At 41.3% G+C, this 19,495-nt stretch overlaps 1 protein-coding gene across 14 annotated transcripts in view; it reads left to right on the top strand.

The window, feature by feature from the left end:
- Positions 1–6,474: 6,474 nt before the first annotated feature.
- DST (dystonin) overlaps positions 6,475–19,495 on the top strand; it is a 291,178-nt gene continuing 278,157 nt past the window's right edge. For 9 of the 14 annotated variants that reach the window (XM_068183707.1, XM_068183709.1, XM_068183711.1 and 6 more), the window contains exons 1-2: positions 6,475–6,670; positions 7,103–7,164. In XM_068183707.1, coding sequence (XP_068039808.1) covers positions 6,490–6,670; positions 7,103–7,164 — 243 coding nt within the window. In that variant the 5' untranslated portion in view covers positions 6,475–6,489. The remainder of the gene's footprint in view (positions 6,671–7,102; positions 7,165–19,495) is intronic. The other 5 variants (XM_068183693.1, XM_068183704.1, XM_068183692.1 and 2 more) reach the window with 1 other exon arrangement.

Here is a 19,495-nt window from a genome sequence, read left to right as displayed (position 1 = left end):
CCTGAGTTTAAATAGGAGCCTAGATATCTCATATGCCTATAAACCATGTACATTTATTTATCTGTATTTTAATCCCATACTCAGTGAAAGATTCACATTAAGACAGCAAGATGCCAAGTAAGATGCAGGAAGCTATCTTAATTCTACATGACAGATTAATATCTTAAATAGCTATTTCACAGCTGACAGATGGAGAACTAATACTCACTTGAATTTGCTTGTTTGTAAATGCCATGCACAACAAAATGTATTAATATACAGACCAAGAAATAAATCTCTATTGAACTGGATGAAATACCTATGCCCCAGGAGTTTGAATAATCCCAAGAAAGCTCTTTGCATGCAGGCTAATATTTCCAAACACTTAGAAGCAAGAAGTAGCCTGGAAGAAGAAATAGTCTACATGGCTCTGTAAAGTCAAACACTTGGCTGTGCTCATTATGACCTTGTTTGGGTAATCCAACTCAATCCATTTTAACAGCTCCCAAATTATAAACATGAAATAACAGTGATGCATCATGTATCTTGTCTAAAGATGTTTATGGGATCATTAGAAAAAGTTTGATCACATGCAAATCTCTGTTGAGGTGCAATAATTGTGCATTTGTTCCATGCAACAGCCCAAGCAGTCAAATAAACTTTTCCTAAAAGGCTGAAAAAATATTTGACATACTTTCAAATTGGATTTTTTCAAACAAACTCCATGATAACCTGGTATGAGAAGTTATAAGAGGATGCATCTTACTCTTTTTATAAGGTAGTAGAAACTATCTTTCATTCTACCCCAAAGCATTACTGTTGGTGGCATTCTCCCTTCAACTCTTAAAAGCAAGAAGTGAAACATCAGCTAGAAAATTCCAGGTTTGATTTTTGGTCAGTATTTAATAACTTAGCAGCATCTTTACTATCTCTACTTCTATGTCTTTAAGGCTGTCATAGGTGAGTGATCACAGAAGAGAAGTCATGCCTGATTAATACTCGAAGTGCTTGCTCTTTTACTCCAAATCTCTTCCCCAGTTGCTCTGGTTTTGCAGCATTTTGATACGTAGGAGAGAAAAAAAAAGTCTGCATTACTATTAAAGGTCATGAACTAGAAAAAGAGACATACATATTGCCCTCTTACTCCAGGGAATATTACTTCAACTAAGAGTAATTCTGCACACACTTCAGAGAATTGACAGCAACACATCTTCCCTGCAAGAATAAAAACCTCAAAACTTACTAGAGCTATTTTTCCCTTCCTGTAAATGTCTTTTTATTGTATGTAGTTCAACCTAACTTTATGAAGTAATTTAATAGTGGAAAGACCAGTGTTGTAGATCAGTCTGAAATAATCCTTAAACAACTTTCAATTATATAGTTAAAATACTAATGAAGTGCAATTCCCTCTGGGATGTAAGGCCACATACAGATTGACAACTGCTACTCTAAACACTGCCAAAAATGAATATGGAGCAAATTTCAACCAAGGACAAAGGGACACACTGCTGCTGTAATAAAAAAAAGTGCCATAGGAGCTTCAGCAGTGTATTTCCATCTAGGCTCAAGAAGATCCTCTCTGTCTACAAAGTCAATTTATGCCTACAGGATTCCTGCTAGCATTTTTCCAGCAATACTATAAGCCAAGAGTGTACATTGTATGTACATTCTCCACTTGATTAACATTCAGTCTAATAAACAGAATTTAAATATGCAAGTTGTTTGAGCTGAGGAACCCACAAAATAAGGACAATTACCTCTACATATATAAAGCTGACAAGAATTTGGTTTTGCATGGTCACCTATGACATATATGTGGCAAAATGTTCCAGCCATGGAGGGGGTTAGTCTGTAGCACTGGAATCACAGAGTTTGGTCTTGGGTAAATCATACAGCCTTTAAATTTATAGTTCACCCTGTCTTTTCAATGAATCTGAAATAACAATACATGTTTACCTAATTTCAAAGGTTTTGTGAGAATTAACTAATGTTAGCATGCCTTTTAATCATATGAAGCACTGTATGGAGTAAACAGTTTTGCAAGTTTTGCAGAATGAAGATTTGTAATAACCCCCCTGAATTTAGAACATATAATTTCACATGACAATTTTTTAAAAAATCTGTTGCCTATATCAAGCCAGCAAATATTATTCTTTCAACTGAAGTGCTTTATAAGGTTTAATCATCTACCAGAAACTCTCACAACATGAGAGATGGTATATTTAAGCTGCTAGTGTAGCACTGATGGCATTATGTAATCTGTGACTAGAATATTGAGGGGGAAAGTCAATTATTTCGTCAAAAGAAGTTGATAACACTCAGACACTATGTCTTCTGTATTTTATTTGCTTGCCTCTTTGGTTTTGACTGTATTTACTTTGGGTCTTGTTTGATGAGGAAAAACCAAAATATTTTGTTATAAAGTATTAGATGATTAGAGAACCCTTCTAACCAGTTAAATAGTCATTTAGGCAGAATATTTCACTCAATTATAATTAATTAGTACAAACACAGTCCTTAAAGCATACCTACATACCAGTGAAAAGAGATGACCTTACCCCTTTCACTCCCTCAGCTACTCTTTGAAATAATTTCACGCATTGTCACGTATTCTTATGTCCACATCACTAGATGCAGCCTGTGGCTTTTTTCCCCTCAGCTCACTGATGCAGGGACTCTTACATCTGCCAAATGAAGTCTACAAGGCCTCACTCAGCCTGCAGGAGCAGAGGTGCCTTCACAGAGCTGTGGAGTACCCTTGAATCCCACGGCTCACACAGGGGGAGGCCAGCAGACCTCTGAAGGCAAGGTTTTTCCACTCAAAATGTCATCACATTTTCTTTTTGCCATTTTTCTGCCTGTCAGCCTAACCTATGGCACTCGGCTAGAATTTTTTTGTTTCTTTTAAAAGGTGTGGCTGACCATCACCTAAATTATCAAGGAGTATGCATTGGCCCAGGGACTTTACTGCAATTCTCCAAGCAGGACAAGGGTAAGGGAAGAAAGGATCTCCTTCTTCAGTCTTGCTGGGCAAGACTGCTAAGTCAGAACAGGCTATCATGAGAGACCAGCTGAAAGAATATTTGAGGTCAACATTGCCTTTTTTCTCTGCAGGAGGGCTGCTGCTGCTATAGCACATTCCCTGTTCAACTCCTACATTAAACTGCAGGATTTTGACACATTTTCCTTGTCGTTTCCCTGCCTCATCAACTTGGGAAAATAGGTAAACTGCATTCAAGAGTAACTGCAACCACAGAAACATCCTCCTGTGCCTTTCCACTTCCAAATATTTACTGATCACCTGTTCTCTGTGGGTTCTCTGAAGCAGAACTTCCCTTTTTGATCCCTCTGACCAAATAATTATTACCACCTCCTCCCTCAGCATTGCTCAAGTGAAAGGCTGCTTCCCAAAGCTTCACCTATGCCATTGACTTTGTCACTGCTCTGTTTGCCTGTGGTCCCCACCAAAAGAAGCATCTGCAGGACCCTACATCCCACCTGCTCACAACTCTGCAAAAGTGCACTCACATTATGTGTACTCTGAAATGGCAGCAGGACCCCTTGCTTATTGCAGAATCAATAACTGCCTTCTTAGACTATAAAACACTTAATTCCACTTCTTAACAGTTTCTGACCTCCCCTCCCATTCCTCTCCCCGTGATCACAGTCTCAAGGCTTTGTTACCTTCTTCTTCTCTGCAATGGCTTCACCTCCAGGATTTCCCTTCTGAGGTCAAATCTCAGATGAGAGGTTTTGTTTTAACCTTCTCTCTTCATTTCTTTTGTCTTCTCTGTTTATCATCCTTAAGATTTAGGAAAAGTCCCCTAAAAAACATTCTGTAAAGAATCTTAGATTAAAAGTGTGATACATACACAACTTCTCTTAAATTCTCTTTATTATTATTTGGGGGGATAAAAAAAATCTACTCACATATAATTTGCTTGATTTTAATGAGTAGTAACTTCAGAAATTTAAACTTTATTCACCATGGAAGTATATTTTAACCATGCTACCATACCCTGCAGTATTTAACAAGCACAGAGCAGTAATGAACATAAAGAAAGCCAGAGCAGCAATTTGGTGTACATGTGAGATAGCTGACTCAAAAGCCTGGAGCAGCAGCTCTCCGAAAAATCATGCATGTCAGCATTTCTTGCACTAAACTGTACTCTCATTCACATTTGAAAAAAAAAAAAGATTAAGCAGCTGTCATGAAATTTATTATATCCTTTTGGAAAAACATTATCCTCAAGACACCAGTGAGCTCTAACTCTTAGAAGGGAAGAGCTATAGACCTTAAACTAAAAAGCTTTCACTAGAAATTTTTCTGTCAGATGATTTCTACACACTGTTACCTGAGAACAATGTGAAAAGAACCTCTCCCCCTCAGTTCTCTGCGATATATCGTGCAGCCACTGCCATGCTACTTTTGCTCTATCATCCCACTCTGAAACAATAAATCAGTGCAGAGCTAAAGGTGTCAAAAAGTTTCCTGCTCCTGCAATATCCTGCAGCGTGGCACTGCAGCACGATGCCAGGAGGATCATGCCAATTTCCTTCATGTTTCAGTGAGGCAACGTGGACCATTTGAATAATCTCCAGGTAATCTGCATTAGAACCATTCTACTGCAGTGTACTGCGGTATTAGGAAAGATTTCAATATTGCACCACGTGATGCAACACAACCTTACAGCATTTGGCAGTTTCCAGGCAGTGAGGGAAAGCTTCGAATCCATGGCTGCAATGGAGCGACTTTCCATTTTACAAAGTAATAGGACAGACTATTTTGGCTCAGTCTGTTGGTGTATAGAATGAAATGATAGAAAATTCCTGGAATAAATTATTATAGACCTAAACCCCTTTTTTTTTCTTTTTTTACTTACACCTCCTCCCCCGCTATCATGAACATCTTTCGGTGATAACAGATTTCCCTAACCATAAGGGTACACTAAAGTGTTACAATGTTATTAACCTTAAGAGTACAGTGAAGTGTTACAATGTCATTAGCCCAGTGATAAATTAATTTTACTAATCTAGAGATTATTTTTCCTGTTCTTATTTAGGCTACCACAGACACATGTCCGTCTCTTTCCAGCTTGCATATTTTTTAGTTTAACTGAAATTTACACATATGCTTTTCTGCAGCTTCATGTCAGTCAAATAAAGCAGTAACATTTCAATGTTTCTCCAATATTTAAACAGATGTTTTAATTATTTCTATGAAGTTTTGGAAATGTTCTACAGATTTATGTGCACACATCAAAGATACATGAAAAGCATATGAGTTTTGCCTTGAGTGAACCTTTCCCCCCAGAAACATGACTAAATGCAAAATGGTACCTGGCTATGTTTTCAGCTAGCGATTTTTTTTTTCTGCGTGTACGTCAGGGAGTTTAGAACTGCATTTCCAAACACCTCCGAAACAGTCTCTGAAAGTCTGGACTGTCACCGTAACAACTACAGAGGTACAAACAGCGACATAGGTGAACTCTTGCCAGCGTCTGCATTAGCGACCTGCACATGGCAGGATTTTGATGCTGCACCAGCTGCGGCCCGGCGGCGAGGGAGGGCACGGGGCTGACATTGGCTGCAGCGCGTTGCAGTTTCCTGCAGGGCGAGGGTCCCTGCAGGTGCTGCTCTGCGCAGCCCCGGCGCCTTTCGCGCAGGGCACGGCCGGGCAGCGCGCACACTGCCCCGTCCCGCCCGCACCCGCCTGCCCACTAAATGCCGGCATCGGGGACACGGGGCAGCAGCGCACCTGGTCAGGGCCCTGGTCACCTTGTCAGGATGGATCTCATTATCATTTCCCAATCCCTTCCCCCGCCACGAAACCGGCCTCGACCGATGCTTCGGGTTCAGGGTACGCCACAGACCCCCTTCACCCACGGACCTGCGCGGGCGCTCGCCGCTGCCGACACCCCGCGCCCCTCGGTCGCATCCCCTCTTTTCCCACGGGGGTCCCCCGGTACCTCGCAGCAGCCATTTTCCGACTCTCCCAGCAGCTCCAGCGGTGATGTTACCGGCCGAGTCTCCTCGGCGGCGGGATGCACCGCTCCGTACTCCTTCCTCCCTCCCGACGCCGGCGGCACCTTCTTCTCCTTCTTCTCCTTCTCCCTCCTCCTCCTCCTCCTGCCGCCCCGCCCCGCCGTGCCCGCGCCGGCTGCCATGCGGCGCCCGGCCCCGCCCCGCCCGCCGATGCCCGCGGGCGCTCCGGCTCTGCCCGCCGCGCTCCCCGCTCCCGGCAGCCGTGCGGGCACGGAGGGGCAGCCCCACCGCACCCATCGCCGCGACCGCGGCTGCTGAGTCACGGCCTGAATCTCATCCCGCTCCTCCTCCTTCTCCTCCTCCTCCCCCGCGCCGCCGCCTCCCGCCCGGCTGCCGGCTCCAGCAGCGCGGGGCCGGCGGCGATGCCCGCCCCGCTGCCGGGGGGAGAGGCTGCCCGGCGCTGCCCGGCCCCCCGCCGCTCGCCGCAGACCCGCGCACGCACAGGGGCAGCCGGGCGCTTGAGCCATGATTGCCGCGGCTTTCCTGGTCCTGCTGAGACCCTACAGCATCCAGTGCGCCCTCTTCTTGCTCCTGCTGCTGCTGGGGACCATTGCCACGATTTTATTCTTCTGCTGCTGGCACCGCAGGCTCCAGAAAGGGAGGCATCCCATCAAATCCGTCTTTTCAGGTCGCTCAAGGAGCCGAGGTAAGAGATGCTGCCGGTCCCTGAGGGCGGCGGGGGGTGTCCCCGGCCCATCCCCAGCTTTCTGCCGGCGGAGGGCCGCCGTGGCACCGTTTAGCCCGGCAAAGGCTTTAAAGAAAATTCAAGCCGAGCCCAGGACTGCGGCAGCCTTGTCTCCACCCATCCCTCAGCGAAACCTCGGCTGGAGGGTGAGGGGTGAGAGGCTGGGAAGCCCCCCAGCTCTCCCCGGTCTGTCAAAGAGCAGCAGAACTTTATGCCGAACTTCTTCCCGATGAATTAAATATAAATGCCGGGAGGAGCTGCCGGCTGTGCCTGAAGGGCCAGAGCCATCCCGGAGTGTGAGCCGAAGGGCGAGTGGCGGGGTAAACCCTTCAGCCGGGGCGAAATGCGAGGTGCAGCTGGTGGAGCCTGTGTGTCTTTCTGCTTCCCTTCCAGATGCTGTCATGAGAACTCATCACTTTCGCTCTGAGGTAATTTATTTAGCACGCAATTTCAAGGTCAGAAGTTGTTCTCTTTACCCGAGTACATATTGTCGTGGTCTTTTGTTAATGAAATCACATAGCAAACTTTTCATTTTGCATGGGAAACATAATGTCCTCTTTCATTTCTTGGTTTGTTTTTTTCCCTTCTCAACACAAAATGAGCTCTTCATCTGTGTTACCCTAACCGGCCTGCCGATTTGTGTCATTCCCAAAGGAATTGGTTACTTGGAGAAAAGCTGTGTTACTGTACGGGCCAGACCTCCCTGTGTCCAAAAGCAGCCCTGAGCCCAGTTATTGACCTCGCTGTAAATATGTGCAGAGCTGGTTGCTTTTGTGACTGCAGAGCCTCTGCTCGCTTGCTTTGCCCACAGCCCTCACCTGTGCCCTGCTCCTTGTCAGGGAAGTTGTCTGCCTGCCTTGGATGCTGCCGCGGGAGATCCCAGAAGGATCCGGACTACAAGCCTGCTTGGCAGGGACCTCAGTGTGTGACTTTGTATTCAGAGGTCAGGGGAGTGAAAACTCTTACATGCCAGTGCTGAAAGTATACCACAAACCCCAGTCACTTCCTAGGGATTCTGAATGAGGAGCATAATTGCTGGGAAAATGTGAAAAATATTATTTGTTTTAGTACCCACTTTGTTTCCATGCTGCCCTGTAGAGCTTGTGTCTAGATCTTTCTCTTGCCTGGTTTCCTGCTATTGATTTAAGGCATATCTTCATGCCATTGTCTATTATTCTGAAAGCCTTGAGAGACAGTTTTGCACTCAAATGATATTTTGTTTTAAATTATTTGCATTTTCCCTTACCCTGCTGTGAGTGTGAAAATTATCCAGTTATGACTAATGTTTTCAAAAGTGTGCATGAGATACATGTTTGCAGCAAGGTTCATATTGGCAATTAGTTTTAAATTTTCAACTATTTTGAAATTTGTACACACCATCACAAAAAGAAGATGCCATAGGGACTGTCCTATCTTTAAACCATGAAAAGCCTGAGTTTGTTGTTCACCAGTGCTCCAGTAAAGTGAACAAACAAATGTGTACCTCTGGAAATAAAAATATTTCTTCACTATTTAGTTTATCCAATATGAAATGCTTTGTTTCCATGTAAAATTCACTCAATCCTGAGCCTAGGTGGAGATGAAGTTTAATGTTTTGAAATACATGCCATCCTGCATGATGACACTTCAGAGGGCAGTTGCCAGAGTAATTTATTTTTATTGCTTCAGCATGTGGTTATTTGTTTATCATTCAGTCAGAAGCAGATGAATTTAAAACACTTCCTAGAAGCTTCCATTAAGTGAAACATGCGAGAGTAACTGTTATGATGGAGTAATACTGCAGCTAGTGGTCTAAACTGCTCTTTTAAATAAGTGGTAGGACTGTTTTTCCTTTCATTTTTTGATGAGAATTTTGATAGAGAAATGATGACCCATTGGACATAATTAAATTTTCATTTTTCAATATTTCTTCAAGTCAAATGTTATTTTAATGAATCTAATAAAATTAATTAATGAAAAAACTACAGGCATACTTCCAATAAAAATATTGGAAACATTATCTGAAGCAGAATTTGACATTCTCTATTCATATCATCACAAAACATTATGCACTTCCAACTGCAATACGATATTTCTGAAAGCAAAGCATGTTACATGAAAGTATGGGCTTTGCATAATCCCCCCCATCCCCAAAATTAATGTAATATCTCAGCTCCAAGTTTTATAGCACAAGGTACATCTGCTAACTTCCACCATGCTTAGTTGTTTGTCAGGTGTAGTTATAAATAGTGTTTCTTAATTAGAATAAAAGATAATGAAAAACAGACTGATAGTAAATAGCAGTGGGTTGGCATTCATCTCCTGAGAGCTGGGTTCAAATCTGACTTCCATCACATGTGAACGTGCAGGTGGTCTAGCAGCAGTGCACAGAGAATTATAATTACCCTATCTACAGAGCGTTGGCAATTCCTGCATGATTGACTGCCTGCCAGGAGAGCCTTATATTTGGAAAAATAGATGTGTGCAAATTTATGTTGAGATTCTTTGCCACAGCCACAGCTCTCATGGTGCATGCCTTCATTGTCTGTATACAGTGAGAACTATTGAATCCTTTTCTTTTAATACTGAACCGCACAATAAAAAATAAGACTGCATACTATGACAATGTAGATACAAAATTTGAAAATATATTTATGATCTTTGCAATCCTTCTCTTTTGAATTTTATATGCCACTGGTGAATTGAATCCACAAATAGTTCATTTTTGTGGGCCTTGATTTTTAATGTCTCTGCAAAACATGCCTCATTATTATACATCAAAAGTCTATGCAGATATTACTTATTAGAGAATGAACTTAAACACTTGACCCCCTGCCTCAAAAGGAGGTAAATTTGCATGAATCATTATGAATATAAAGTAGGTGAAAGTCTGTCTTTGTTAAAGGTGCTTAATAACAGAAAATATTAACCAGGAAGATGTGAGAGTTTCTTGAGATAATACAATAATCGTCTCCACCTCCCCACCAACACTTGCTACCATCTGAAGTTTGTTAGGCCTAATTTTTAATATATTTTTTATTTACAGTCCTCAGGTTCATTATGAGTATAGCTGCTGTTAAGATTCTTCCATTCCCCAGGTACTACAGAAATTCCATGAAGTCACAAAGGAATCACACCCAGAATAGTTAATATTCCTAATCTCAGGAAGACCTAGATATGCCACTGCTTTAAAAAGAAAACAAGTAAATTTCCAACAGAAATATTCATTGCTACATGACACATCAGACTTTGATGTAGTTGTTTGCATAGTCTGTCTTTATTTTGAGAATCAGTTGTAGAACGAAATGTCTGTACCAAAACCACACCAAAATAACAATATAACTCAGAGTTTTACCAAAGTAGGGACTATGATCCATTGTTGGGCCTTAAAAAAATTATTATTATTGAAAAATATAAAGGCTATAAATGATTCACTAATTTTATTCTTCTTGTGCTCTTTGTAGAAGTTGTTTTTTTCATAAAGCAGAGGAATTTTCTCTGAGTACCTTGTGGGCTTGGGCTTGATACCTTTCAATGTTTATCATTTTATGCCTTAAAAAGAGGTCTCAAAGTCTCCTGTACCTTTCAATTTAAAAGCATTGATAATGTGTTGGTATTGCCACTTCTTGTGATTTAAATTTCTTTCTGAATTAGTTTTCCTCATAGTTGAAGCCTCCGGAGTCACTGGATTATGTGAGATTTTTAACCTTCAATTAAAAGGGAAGTAAGCTTCCAGGCCTTAGGCCAGAAGGAATTAATCTGAATGGTATAATTCTTAATGTCTTTTGATTTGGTGGTAAGAACTGTTGAAAAGGAAGGCTCTCGTTCAGGATCTATAAATGGTTGGGTTTTATGAGATTGTGAAAGGATAATTGTGCTAATTGTTAAAGTAGCAGATTTCATATTATTAGGGAAAAATGACCAGATTTATAAATCTTTTGCCTGAAATTTTCTCTGAGCTTCACAGTTTTCCTTTATTTTACCTTTTATGTTAGGCATACTATGACCTCAGGAATTGAAGGTATTAGTGTCAGTGGGTAGTCACAAGCAACATGGTATCACTTTGTATTTATTTAATTTTGACTCACATATTTTGGGCAAGTTTCCTGTGAATGCATCCACTGAGACCAGCAGGTTGAAAACTATAAGGAAACAAATAAGTACAAGTTTTACAGTCCGCTGTAAATTCTGACTTCACATGACCCAGGTGGGACTAAACACACCAGTAAGATAAATAGGAGTTGATACTTTGTGAATAGACCGTCTGTGAGGGCTGGCCGTATGTGTTAACCATGTTTGTAGCAAAGGAATAACATTTGGTGGTTTGAGTTTTGCAGACCCCACATTTTAATTTTAGTACACTTAACAGTTGCTACAAGGTTGTATATATCCAGTCTATTTCAATATTCTTATTGATGACATGGATGAGGGGATTAAGTCTTTCATCAGTAAATTTGCAGATGACACTAAGCTAGGAACGTGTGTCAATGTGTTGGAAGGTAGGATGGTTCTGTAGAGAGATCTGGGATGGTTGGATGGATGGGCAGAGTCTAATAAGATGAAGTTTAATAAGTCCAAGTTCTGAGTCCTGCATATTTTGGCCACAATAACCCACAATTCTACAGGCTGGGGATGGTGTGGCTGGACAGTGCCCAGGTGCAAAGGGACCTGGGGGTACTGCTTGACAGCTGACTGAACATGAGCCAGCAGCGTGCCCTGGTGGCCAAGAAGGCCAACGGCACCCTGGCCTGTATCAGGAATGGTGTGGCCAGCAGGAGCAGGGAGGTCATTCTTCCCCTGCACTCGGCACTGGTGAGGCCACACCTTGAGTGCTGTGTCCAGATCTGGCCCTTCAGTTTGGGAAGGACATTAAGAGGCTTGAGCTTGTCCAGAGGAGGGCAATGAGGCTCTGAGGGGTTTGGAACACAAGCCCTGTGAGGAACAGCTGAGGGAGCTGGGGCTGTTTAGCCTGGAGAAAAGGAGACTCAGAGGTGACCTTATCACTCTCTACAACTCCCTGAAAGGTGGCTGTAGTCAGGTGGGGGTTGGTCTCTTTCTCCAGGCAGCAACTGACAGAACCAGAGGACACAGCCTTAACCTGTGCCAAGGGAAATATAGGTTGGATATTAGGAAAAAGTTTTTCAGAGAAAGAGTGTAAAGTACTGGAATGGTCTGCCCAGGGGGTGGTGGAGTCACCATCCCTGGATGTGTTAAAAAAAGACTGGATGTGGCACTCAGTGCCATGGTTTAGTTGAGGTGTTGGAGCATGGGTTGGACTCAATGATCTTGAAGGTCTCTTCCAACCCAGACATTCTATGATTCTATATTGTTGTGACTACACTGGTAGTGATATAGTTCATCAAAGACTGATGTTAATTTTTAAAAGTAAATGGATTTTCTAAATCATCCATTATGGTACAATGGGTGCAAACTATAGTACAACAATGTATATTGGGAAATCTATATATTACTTTGTCAACACAGATGCCCAGAAACTTGTTCATAAACTTATCCCTAAGTGTACCTTTGCCATAATCATGCCCCTTCTGAGGCTGATTGTGAGACAGTTGTCTAAAAATACAGATTCTAGTTATCTTACAAAACAATAATGAATAGTCTTTGAAGAGTTGCACCATAATTCATACTGAGCATTACAGTTATTTATAAACTGCTCCAGATATGTACAGCTCCAGTGAAAGGAGAAATCAGCAGACCCTCCAAGCTGAATTTGAGTCTTCTGTTTGATTGGAGAGAGTGCATCCAATGAGCACCACAAATGTTCAGGACTAGCCAGAAAAATACATTCATTCACCTATTGAAAGGATGTTTCATTGTCTTTACAGAGTTGAATCAGCCTGAAAATATTTTACCTTTGTGTTTGACATGATTTCCCTCAGGATGTTTAAACTATTTTTCCATTAGCTGTCTAAGAGTAAAGGAACAGGTTCAAAGGAAAATAAATCAGAGAAAAATAAATTGTTTTCTTAGCTGTATGAGAGCACTTACATATAGGAATGAATGGAGAGCTATAAATACAGGTTACACTGTATAAGGACAAACCGTTCTGTCCATTTTTCATAATATATCAAATAATGTGGCCCAGACAGAGAGTGCCATACTGAGCTGTCACATGGCAAAGTAGGTATTGCTGAGATTTGGTTTACTATATGTCATCTGTCCATCACTTTTTGTCAATTTTAGTCACAGCAGTGCTGTGCCTTTAGACAGCCCATAAGCACTGGTCTGTGCTGAGGAACAGCCTGTTCAGCAGTTGCACTACCAAATATATGACATTTGTCTGCTTGCTGCAGCCAGACTGCTTGAGTGCTGAGCCAAACTAACTCCAGAGAAGTTAACTTGGGTACTTTTACTCTGTACTACAATGTAGTGTACAAATGCCTGATGTATTTATATTACCTTCTGGTTGTCTGCATCTCTGCTCTGGATTCTGATGGTCTGCAGAGCTTTGAAATGCTGAGGGAATCGCCTCTGAGCTCCACCAATCACCTAAAAAAGTACTGACATTGAGTTATGGTTCACATCAGTGGTCAGGCATGGTCCTGGGACCTGCTTTATAAGTGAACACATCCTCATAGTTCTCTAGCAGGACCGGGAAAACCACTTCATAAAGATACACTACCTCATAAAAGTTCTTCTTACTCTTTAGTTTCCCATTAATATACACTTATGCCAACAACCTGATGGCCATCATGTAAGTATTTAGATATCCATGTTTGTCAGTACCTACTGCTGTCTCTGGAAATGTGGGTTTTAGATGAGCTGCAGTTCAGTTGTGCTGTGTGCCCTGTGCGCACTCCTTGTACACACATGCAGAACCCTGATTTCAAGCGGACACAGCAGGAGCACAGCTTGTGGCCATCTGCCTGTTAACAGACAGTACACATGAACACATTGTACACATGTACAGAACGGGGACTTCTAGCTGCTGTCTTTTGCCCTACACAAACCTCAGACTGAAACCGTGAATTAAAATAGCTGAGGTCATACTTGCAGTGAGCACACGTATTACCACATTGTAGAAACTGTTCTTACTCAGAGAGAAAAGATCATGCAGGGCTCCATAGATGACACACTGCTCAGAAAAGCTTAATCATCGGCACTGATTTCTCAGTTACTGTAGTTAGATTGGGTGACAGATCAGGTTGTGGATCTTCCTTCAGAAACAGCTTAGCTCTTTAGGCTGAGGGTATTGAATGTAAGAAAGCACTACATGAACAGGGTAGTATGACCCTTGGGGTTGTGGCTGCTCCAGGGCTGTTATGTGTGTTTTCCTTGGGCATGGAAACCTCACTCACACTCTCTTCCATTCCCAGACTGTTTTAAGTAGAGAAACCTTTGATATACTATGGAAGGATGTGCAGAACACAGGGTGAAGTGACCTTGATGTTTTCATGTAGGATCTGATTCAGCTGAGCTTGCTTTTTGGGGCCTGGCCATGACAGACATGAGAGGACACCAGCCAGAGCTGCAGCCGCTCACCCTGCTCCACATGCTCTGCAGCCTGGAGGGGTCTCAGGCTCTGGAGAGTGGGCACGGGCTCCTCCAGCCTCCTGGGGCAAGGACTCAGCACTGTGTGGCAGAGATGCTTTAGCATGTCAGGCTCACAGTGCAGACAGCTGATCTTGGCTTAGTGTTAGCAAAGCTGCCTTGGTTTTGACCTTGTTCCTTGTGCTTCTGGTTCAGCAGCGAGCCTGGGTACTTGTTATCTGGATACTTGTACCCAAAGTGTCTGAGCCCCTGCTGGGCTCCCTTGTGCCCTACTGCCTTGCATCAAGGAGAGTCAGAGCTTTGCTGTTCCTGACTCATCAGTGGGAATGAAACATGAGCTGTGGCTGAAGTGTGAAAACACCGTATCAGCTACAGAAACTAACTGCACTTGATGTTTGGGCAAAGACACTTTTCTTGCAAGTAGTGCTAATGTCCTTATCTCCCCTGTCCACTCAGCTGTTTAAATATGGCACTTTGCTTCAGGATGGTGGGGAGAGAGTAGAGCAGACTGGAAGTGAAACACAGATCCTACAGGCTTAATTGATGATTATATACATTGATAGCACAAATTATACTGAAATACATAATCATGTCAGGCTGAGGTATTGTATTTATCCTTCTTCCTTGTTCTAAAAAGAACAAAATGATACAACCAAGTTATCTTCTGATCTGCCTCCACTACCTTCCTTCATGTGAATGTAGGAGTTGAAAAGTGAGTTTGTAAAAGCAGCATCCCCTTATGCAGCCCAACAAGCTCACTGTAGGCATTTACAGATTATAGTCTATAGAACTGCTCACTGACCTAGTGTTGATGTCTGCTTCAGGATGTGCTGAATGGTTCTTCAAGCTTCACTGAATGTGTCGACTAAATTTTTTATTGGTGATAACAGGGAGCAAAGAGTTGTTCAGGTATGTTGTTGGCATCTGAATCTAGTTATCTTAATAGATACCTGAATTCTAGCCTAGTTATCTTTTTATAATATATTCCTGCTAAGTCTCTCATCAGTTATGCATCTATTTTATAATTTTAAAAGTACAGACACATCTTTACATGCTGTGGTGGGATATATTCTCTTACCAGTTTGTGTTTCAAACAACACACTGGACAAAAGAGAATAATCTCTTTGTATTAGATGTTTGGCAGCACTGCTATGGTTTAGCAATCTCTGTTATTTCTTATTCAGCTTCTTACCATATTTTTAATATTTAAAGCTAATTTCTTCTAGCAGGTCCTCGGTATATACTGGACACTGCCCAAGATGAGGAGACATGAAAGGATGGAAAACAGAGGAAGCAGGACTGGAAAGGGGACATGCTAGGGGAATGTGCTAGTATATTTTAAATTAAACCTTCCCTTGCAGATCCCACTGATAAAGAAGTACACTGATTTTTTTGTTCTTAAATAATTGTTCCCTTCCTAGGGAGGCTTGCAGTGCCCTGAGGTAACAGGGAAGGAACTGGGACAAGCCATCTCAAAGATGCAGTGGAGAGCTGTAAGCCTTCTTGTCAGAGAATGATAGGGCTGCTCGGAGAACAGGCTCTGTGGCTTATAGCTTTAGACAGGAAAGAGTAGTTAAAGGGTATCTGGAGACATGACTGGGTCTCCATTTGGCTGTTTGCTTGCAGATCATCAGATTTTCCTAATGTTACAACTTACTTGTGCTTTGACAGGAATCTTGACCTTATGACAGGAAAAACCAAACGTGTCGTGTTAAACAGCAGTGTAATTTGGCATGGGTTATTAGACATTGTATTCTAAATTCACACCTAAACCTAGGGGCTCCTAAATACCTAAATACAAGGGCTCCTATGTATTTACATGGGGGCACCTGATTAGGAACTGGAAAGCAGATTATTGGTGTTCTATTTAATGAAATCAGTTGGGAAAGTAACCTTGTTCAGGTTATGTAAAAAGCAATTGCTTTAAATGCCTTTGAACGTGTGGATTTATCTTGGAATATTGCATGTGCCAAATCACAGTCTTCAATATCTGAGAAATGGTTCCAGCACTGCTTAGAGTTTAGATTTTATAAGATAAGAATAATATCTCCTAAAATAAACATAAGGCATGCAAAGCAGCATCAGTGAAAGCTTGCTAATGAGGGAGTGGAGTGAGAAATTTAATGTAAAATCTTATATTTTATGTTTTAAATCCTGATTCAGATCTTTATAGGAGTAGCCCTTTGTAAGATTAAAAAAAATGATCAAGAAAACTACACAAAAAAAAGGTTGCAGTCTATTGCTTTAGTTCTGATAGAATCGAAATAGAGCAAATACAGTTGCATCCCCCTTGGGTGTTAGTGAAGTAATACACTCAGTGAGTGCAGGTAATCATCCTGTGATAGAAAATTTACACGTTACATTACTCAGCAATCTTTACTATAAATATCTTGGAGAACTTAGCTTAAATCTTGGATTTTGGGTGGAACTTACAGAACTGGCAGTTAAATTAATGTGGGGTTTTCTTTGGTTCTTTGTAAACTGATGATATTTGGGATGGAAATCTCTATGGAAAAGGAAGGAGGGAAATAATGCAATCTTGGCCACAATTTAATTTACAACAATTGTTTTAACAATTCAGATGCATAGATATGTGCAAATATATATATATATATATAGATAGATAGATAAATGTTTTTCTATGTAGCAGAAAGAATCTCAAATTTTTCTCTTCCAGTGTGCAGGAGAATTTCATACAATAAAGTTATTTAATTTAAACCTGCCATTTTAGTTGAAGTAGGTTCTCCAGCTATAGGGTTTAATTATATTTCAGCTCTCTGTAGAACAGCTGAGAATGCCAGCATCTTGAGAAGGGTTTGATGCTACACATAGTAATGTCTGCAGGCCCCAAGATGCTGTGGGTTGTGTAGACATGAAAGTTTCCAAGATTTAAACAGGTGGTGACTGGCAATTTGAAGGCTATTTCTTGAGGCCATTAGTTGACAATGGCAACAGATAACAATTTTCACGCACATGCAACCACTGTCAGAAACCTTAAAAGCAAGAACACAAATCTGGATATCCTATCTAAGCTTCTTTTGGCTTTGATATTTATTAAAGCACCTTCATCTACAGGAATTACTCAAATATCTTTGAGTAAAGGCCTTTGAAAACACACTTGAGTTCTGCTGTCACTGAATTGTGGCCTAATGCTAGCTAGCACTTTCTCTGTGTTTTACTGAAGTTCTGCCAGAATGTAAGCTGGGCTGCAGTCCAGTGCCCACTGAAGTTAATGCAAAGATTTTTGTTGACTTCAGCTGGACATCAGATAATGCACTTTTACCTCCATTGATGTTAATTCTTACTGACTCCAAAAACCCACACAGGCTGGAAAGGTTGGGTTCCAAGATCAGAATTCCGACAACCAATATATTCCACGTAAAATACTTATACACTGGAAAAAATGAAAACTGAATATGGCTTCTTATCAAGCACAAAAATAGAGTTAACGTATGATGAAGGCAGTAGGGCTAGTAGAAACTAGAATGGAGAGGAGAAGGATGTGGTGAATTAATACAATTGCACATTGAAAGAATGGAGGAGTCAGAGATTTATATCACTAAAGCAATAATGCACACATGGGGTAGCACTGATGTATTCATCTGGTGCTAATAAAGTATCAGACAAAGAATTTAAAATAAATACAGAAAAACTAAGCGAAAGAAAAAAGTTCAATACATCATTCAATATGTTCTTATCTGTAAATTTAAATAAAAGCAAAAGCTAGACAAGTTTTTAAGGAAATTTCAAATTCCAGTTTTTATGAGGAATGGATTAGGAATGAGAATAAGCAAAACCACAACAAGGATAGCAGAGTATAACATATTTGGTAATCAAATACCAGACCATATTGAAGAAATGGGGCAAATTATGCTGTTAGCCAATGCAAGGTTGAGTATATTACAGAGAAAAGTCTTTAGCCACATTCTTAATTTTTAGGTTTATGATCTTCAGAAAAGGTCTTTTGAATGACTTTTAACAGTTCAGTGAGGACTATTTTCAGATGTGTAGACTCGTTGGAAAGGAGATGGTAAGGGAAATGTTTAAACAGAACAGAAAAACATGTGCTACTGTTATATATATCAGTAATATAAATTTATAAGAGTACTGTACTGAATTATGGGGATCCATCAAGAGTGATATCCATGAATGAGGAAATGTGAAACTCTCGCAGAAAAAAAAAAAAAAACAGAATAATTTCATGTAGAAGGATAAAAATAAAAGGCAGTCTGGTGATAAAATATGGAATGATGAATACCACATTGGAGGCAGACCAAAACCTAGTCACCATGGGTCTGATCCATGTGACTGTTTATTTTGGATACTCACAGTATGGATGTCTGTGAGTGAAGTGGTCAGTCTGGGCTCTGCGTATGGCCAATGGAGAGAAGTGAGGGAGTGGTTCATCTCACCTGCTGGCTTTGGTGGCTCAAAGGGTAACCTGGGGAGGGGATGTCTGCTGAACTTTGGCCAGAGAAAACGCACACATGTTTCTATAGACAAGAATTTAATCACTGAATCGGAGGTGTGAAGTTATAACTTGGCTGGATAAGATATTTTTTACAGAACACCTTATTGTGAAAGTAATTTTACACAGTGTGCTCTGGCATGCCATGGCCAGGCTGGCAACATTCATCATTAATTTGTGTATAGACAGAATAACTTATTTCAATATTATCACACCCCATTCCAGAGAAAAAAACAACCAACCAACAACAATGACAAACAACCAAAAAAAACCAACCAACCAAAAAAAAAAATCACAAACCAAAAACCCCCAACACTCAGAAGATTTAAAAGGATTAATTTCTGCTAAAAAGACTGATCTCCCAGCCTGCTTCCTCATACAGAAAAGCTCACTTGAGACCAGGTGAACTAGCCTTTGGCTCTGCAACAGCCTCCAGTGACACCTCTCCATTCCTGCTTGCTGTAGACTTTGATTAGGAAGATCATTCTTCCTGGATTCCAACAGACTCTAACTGGAAGGATGCACATGAATGCTTTTGCAGAGAAGAAAATTTCAGGTTCAATTGGCCTCGTGTCTTCCTCTGATATGTCTAAAACTGGTTCTGGTGGTCATATGAGTTGTTTCTTTAAGGAAGATTACTTTAGTGTAAATCTTTGTGCAGCTATTTTGGTATTTGGAAGACAGGTTTTCTAAAAATACATGTTTGAAGTTTTGTTTGGTTTGCCTCGTTTCAGAATTTTACAGGCACAAAAATGAGTCAGGCAGCAGGTTCTGGGAATGAGCAACTCCCTCCCAGTGCAAAGAACAAGACAAGGTTTTCATTGCCCAGT

This window comes from Anomalospiza imberbis, chromosome 3 (genome assembly GCF_031753505.1).
Source record: "Anomalospiza imberbis isolate Cuckoo-Finch-1a 21T00152 chromosome 3, ASM3175350v1, whole genome shotgun sequence".
Classification (NCBI taxonomy): Eukaryota; Metazoa; Chordata; class Aves; order Passeriformes; family Viduidae; genus Anomalospiza; species Anomalospiza imberbis.
This window is presented reverse-complemented; position numbering and strand designations above follow the sequence as displayed.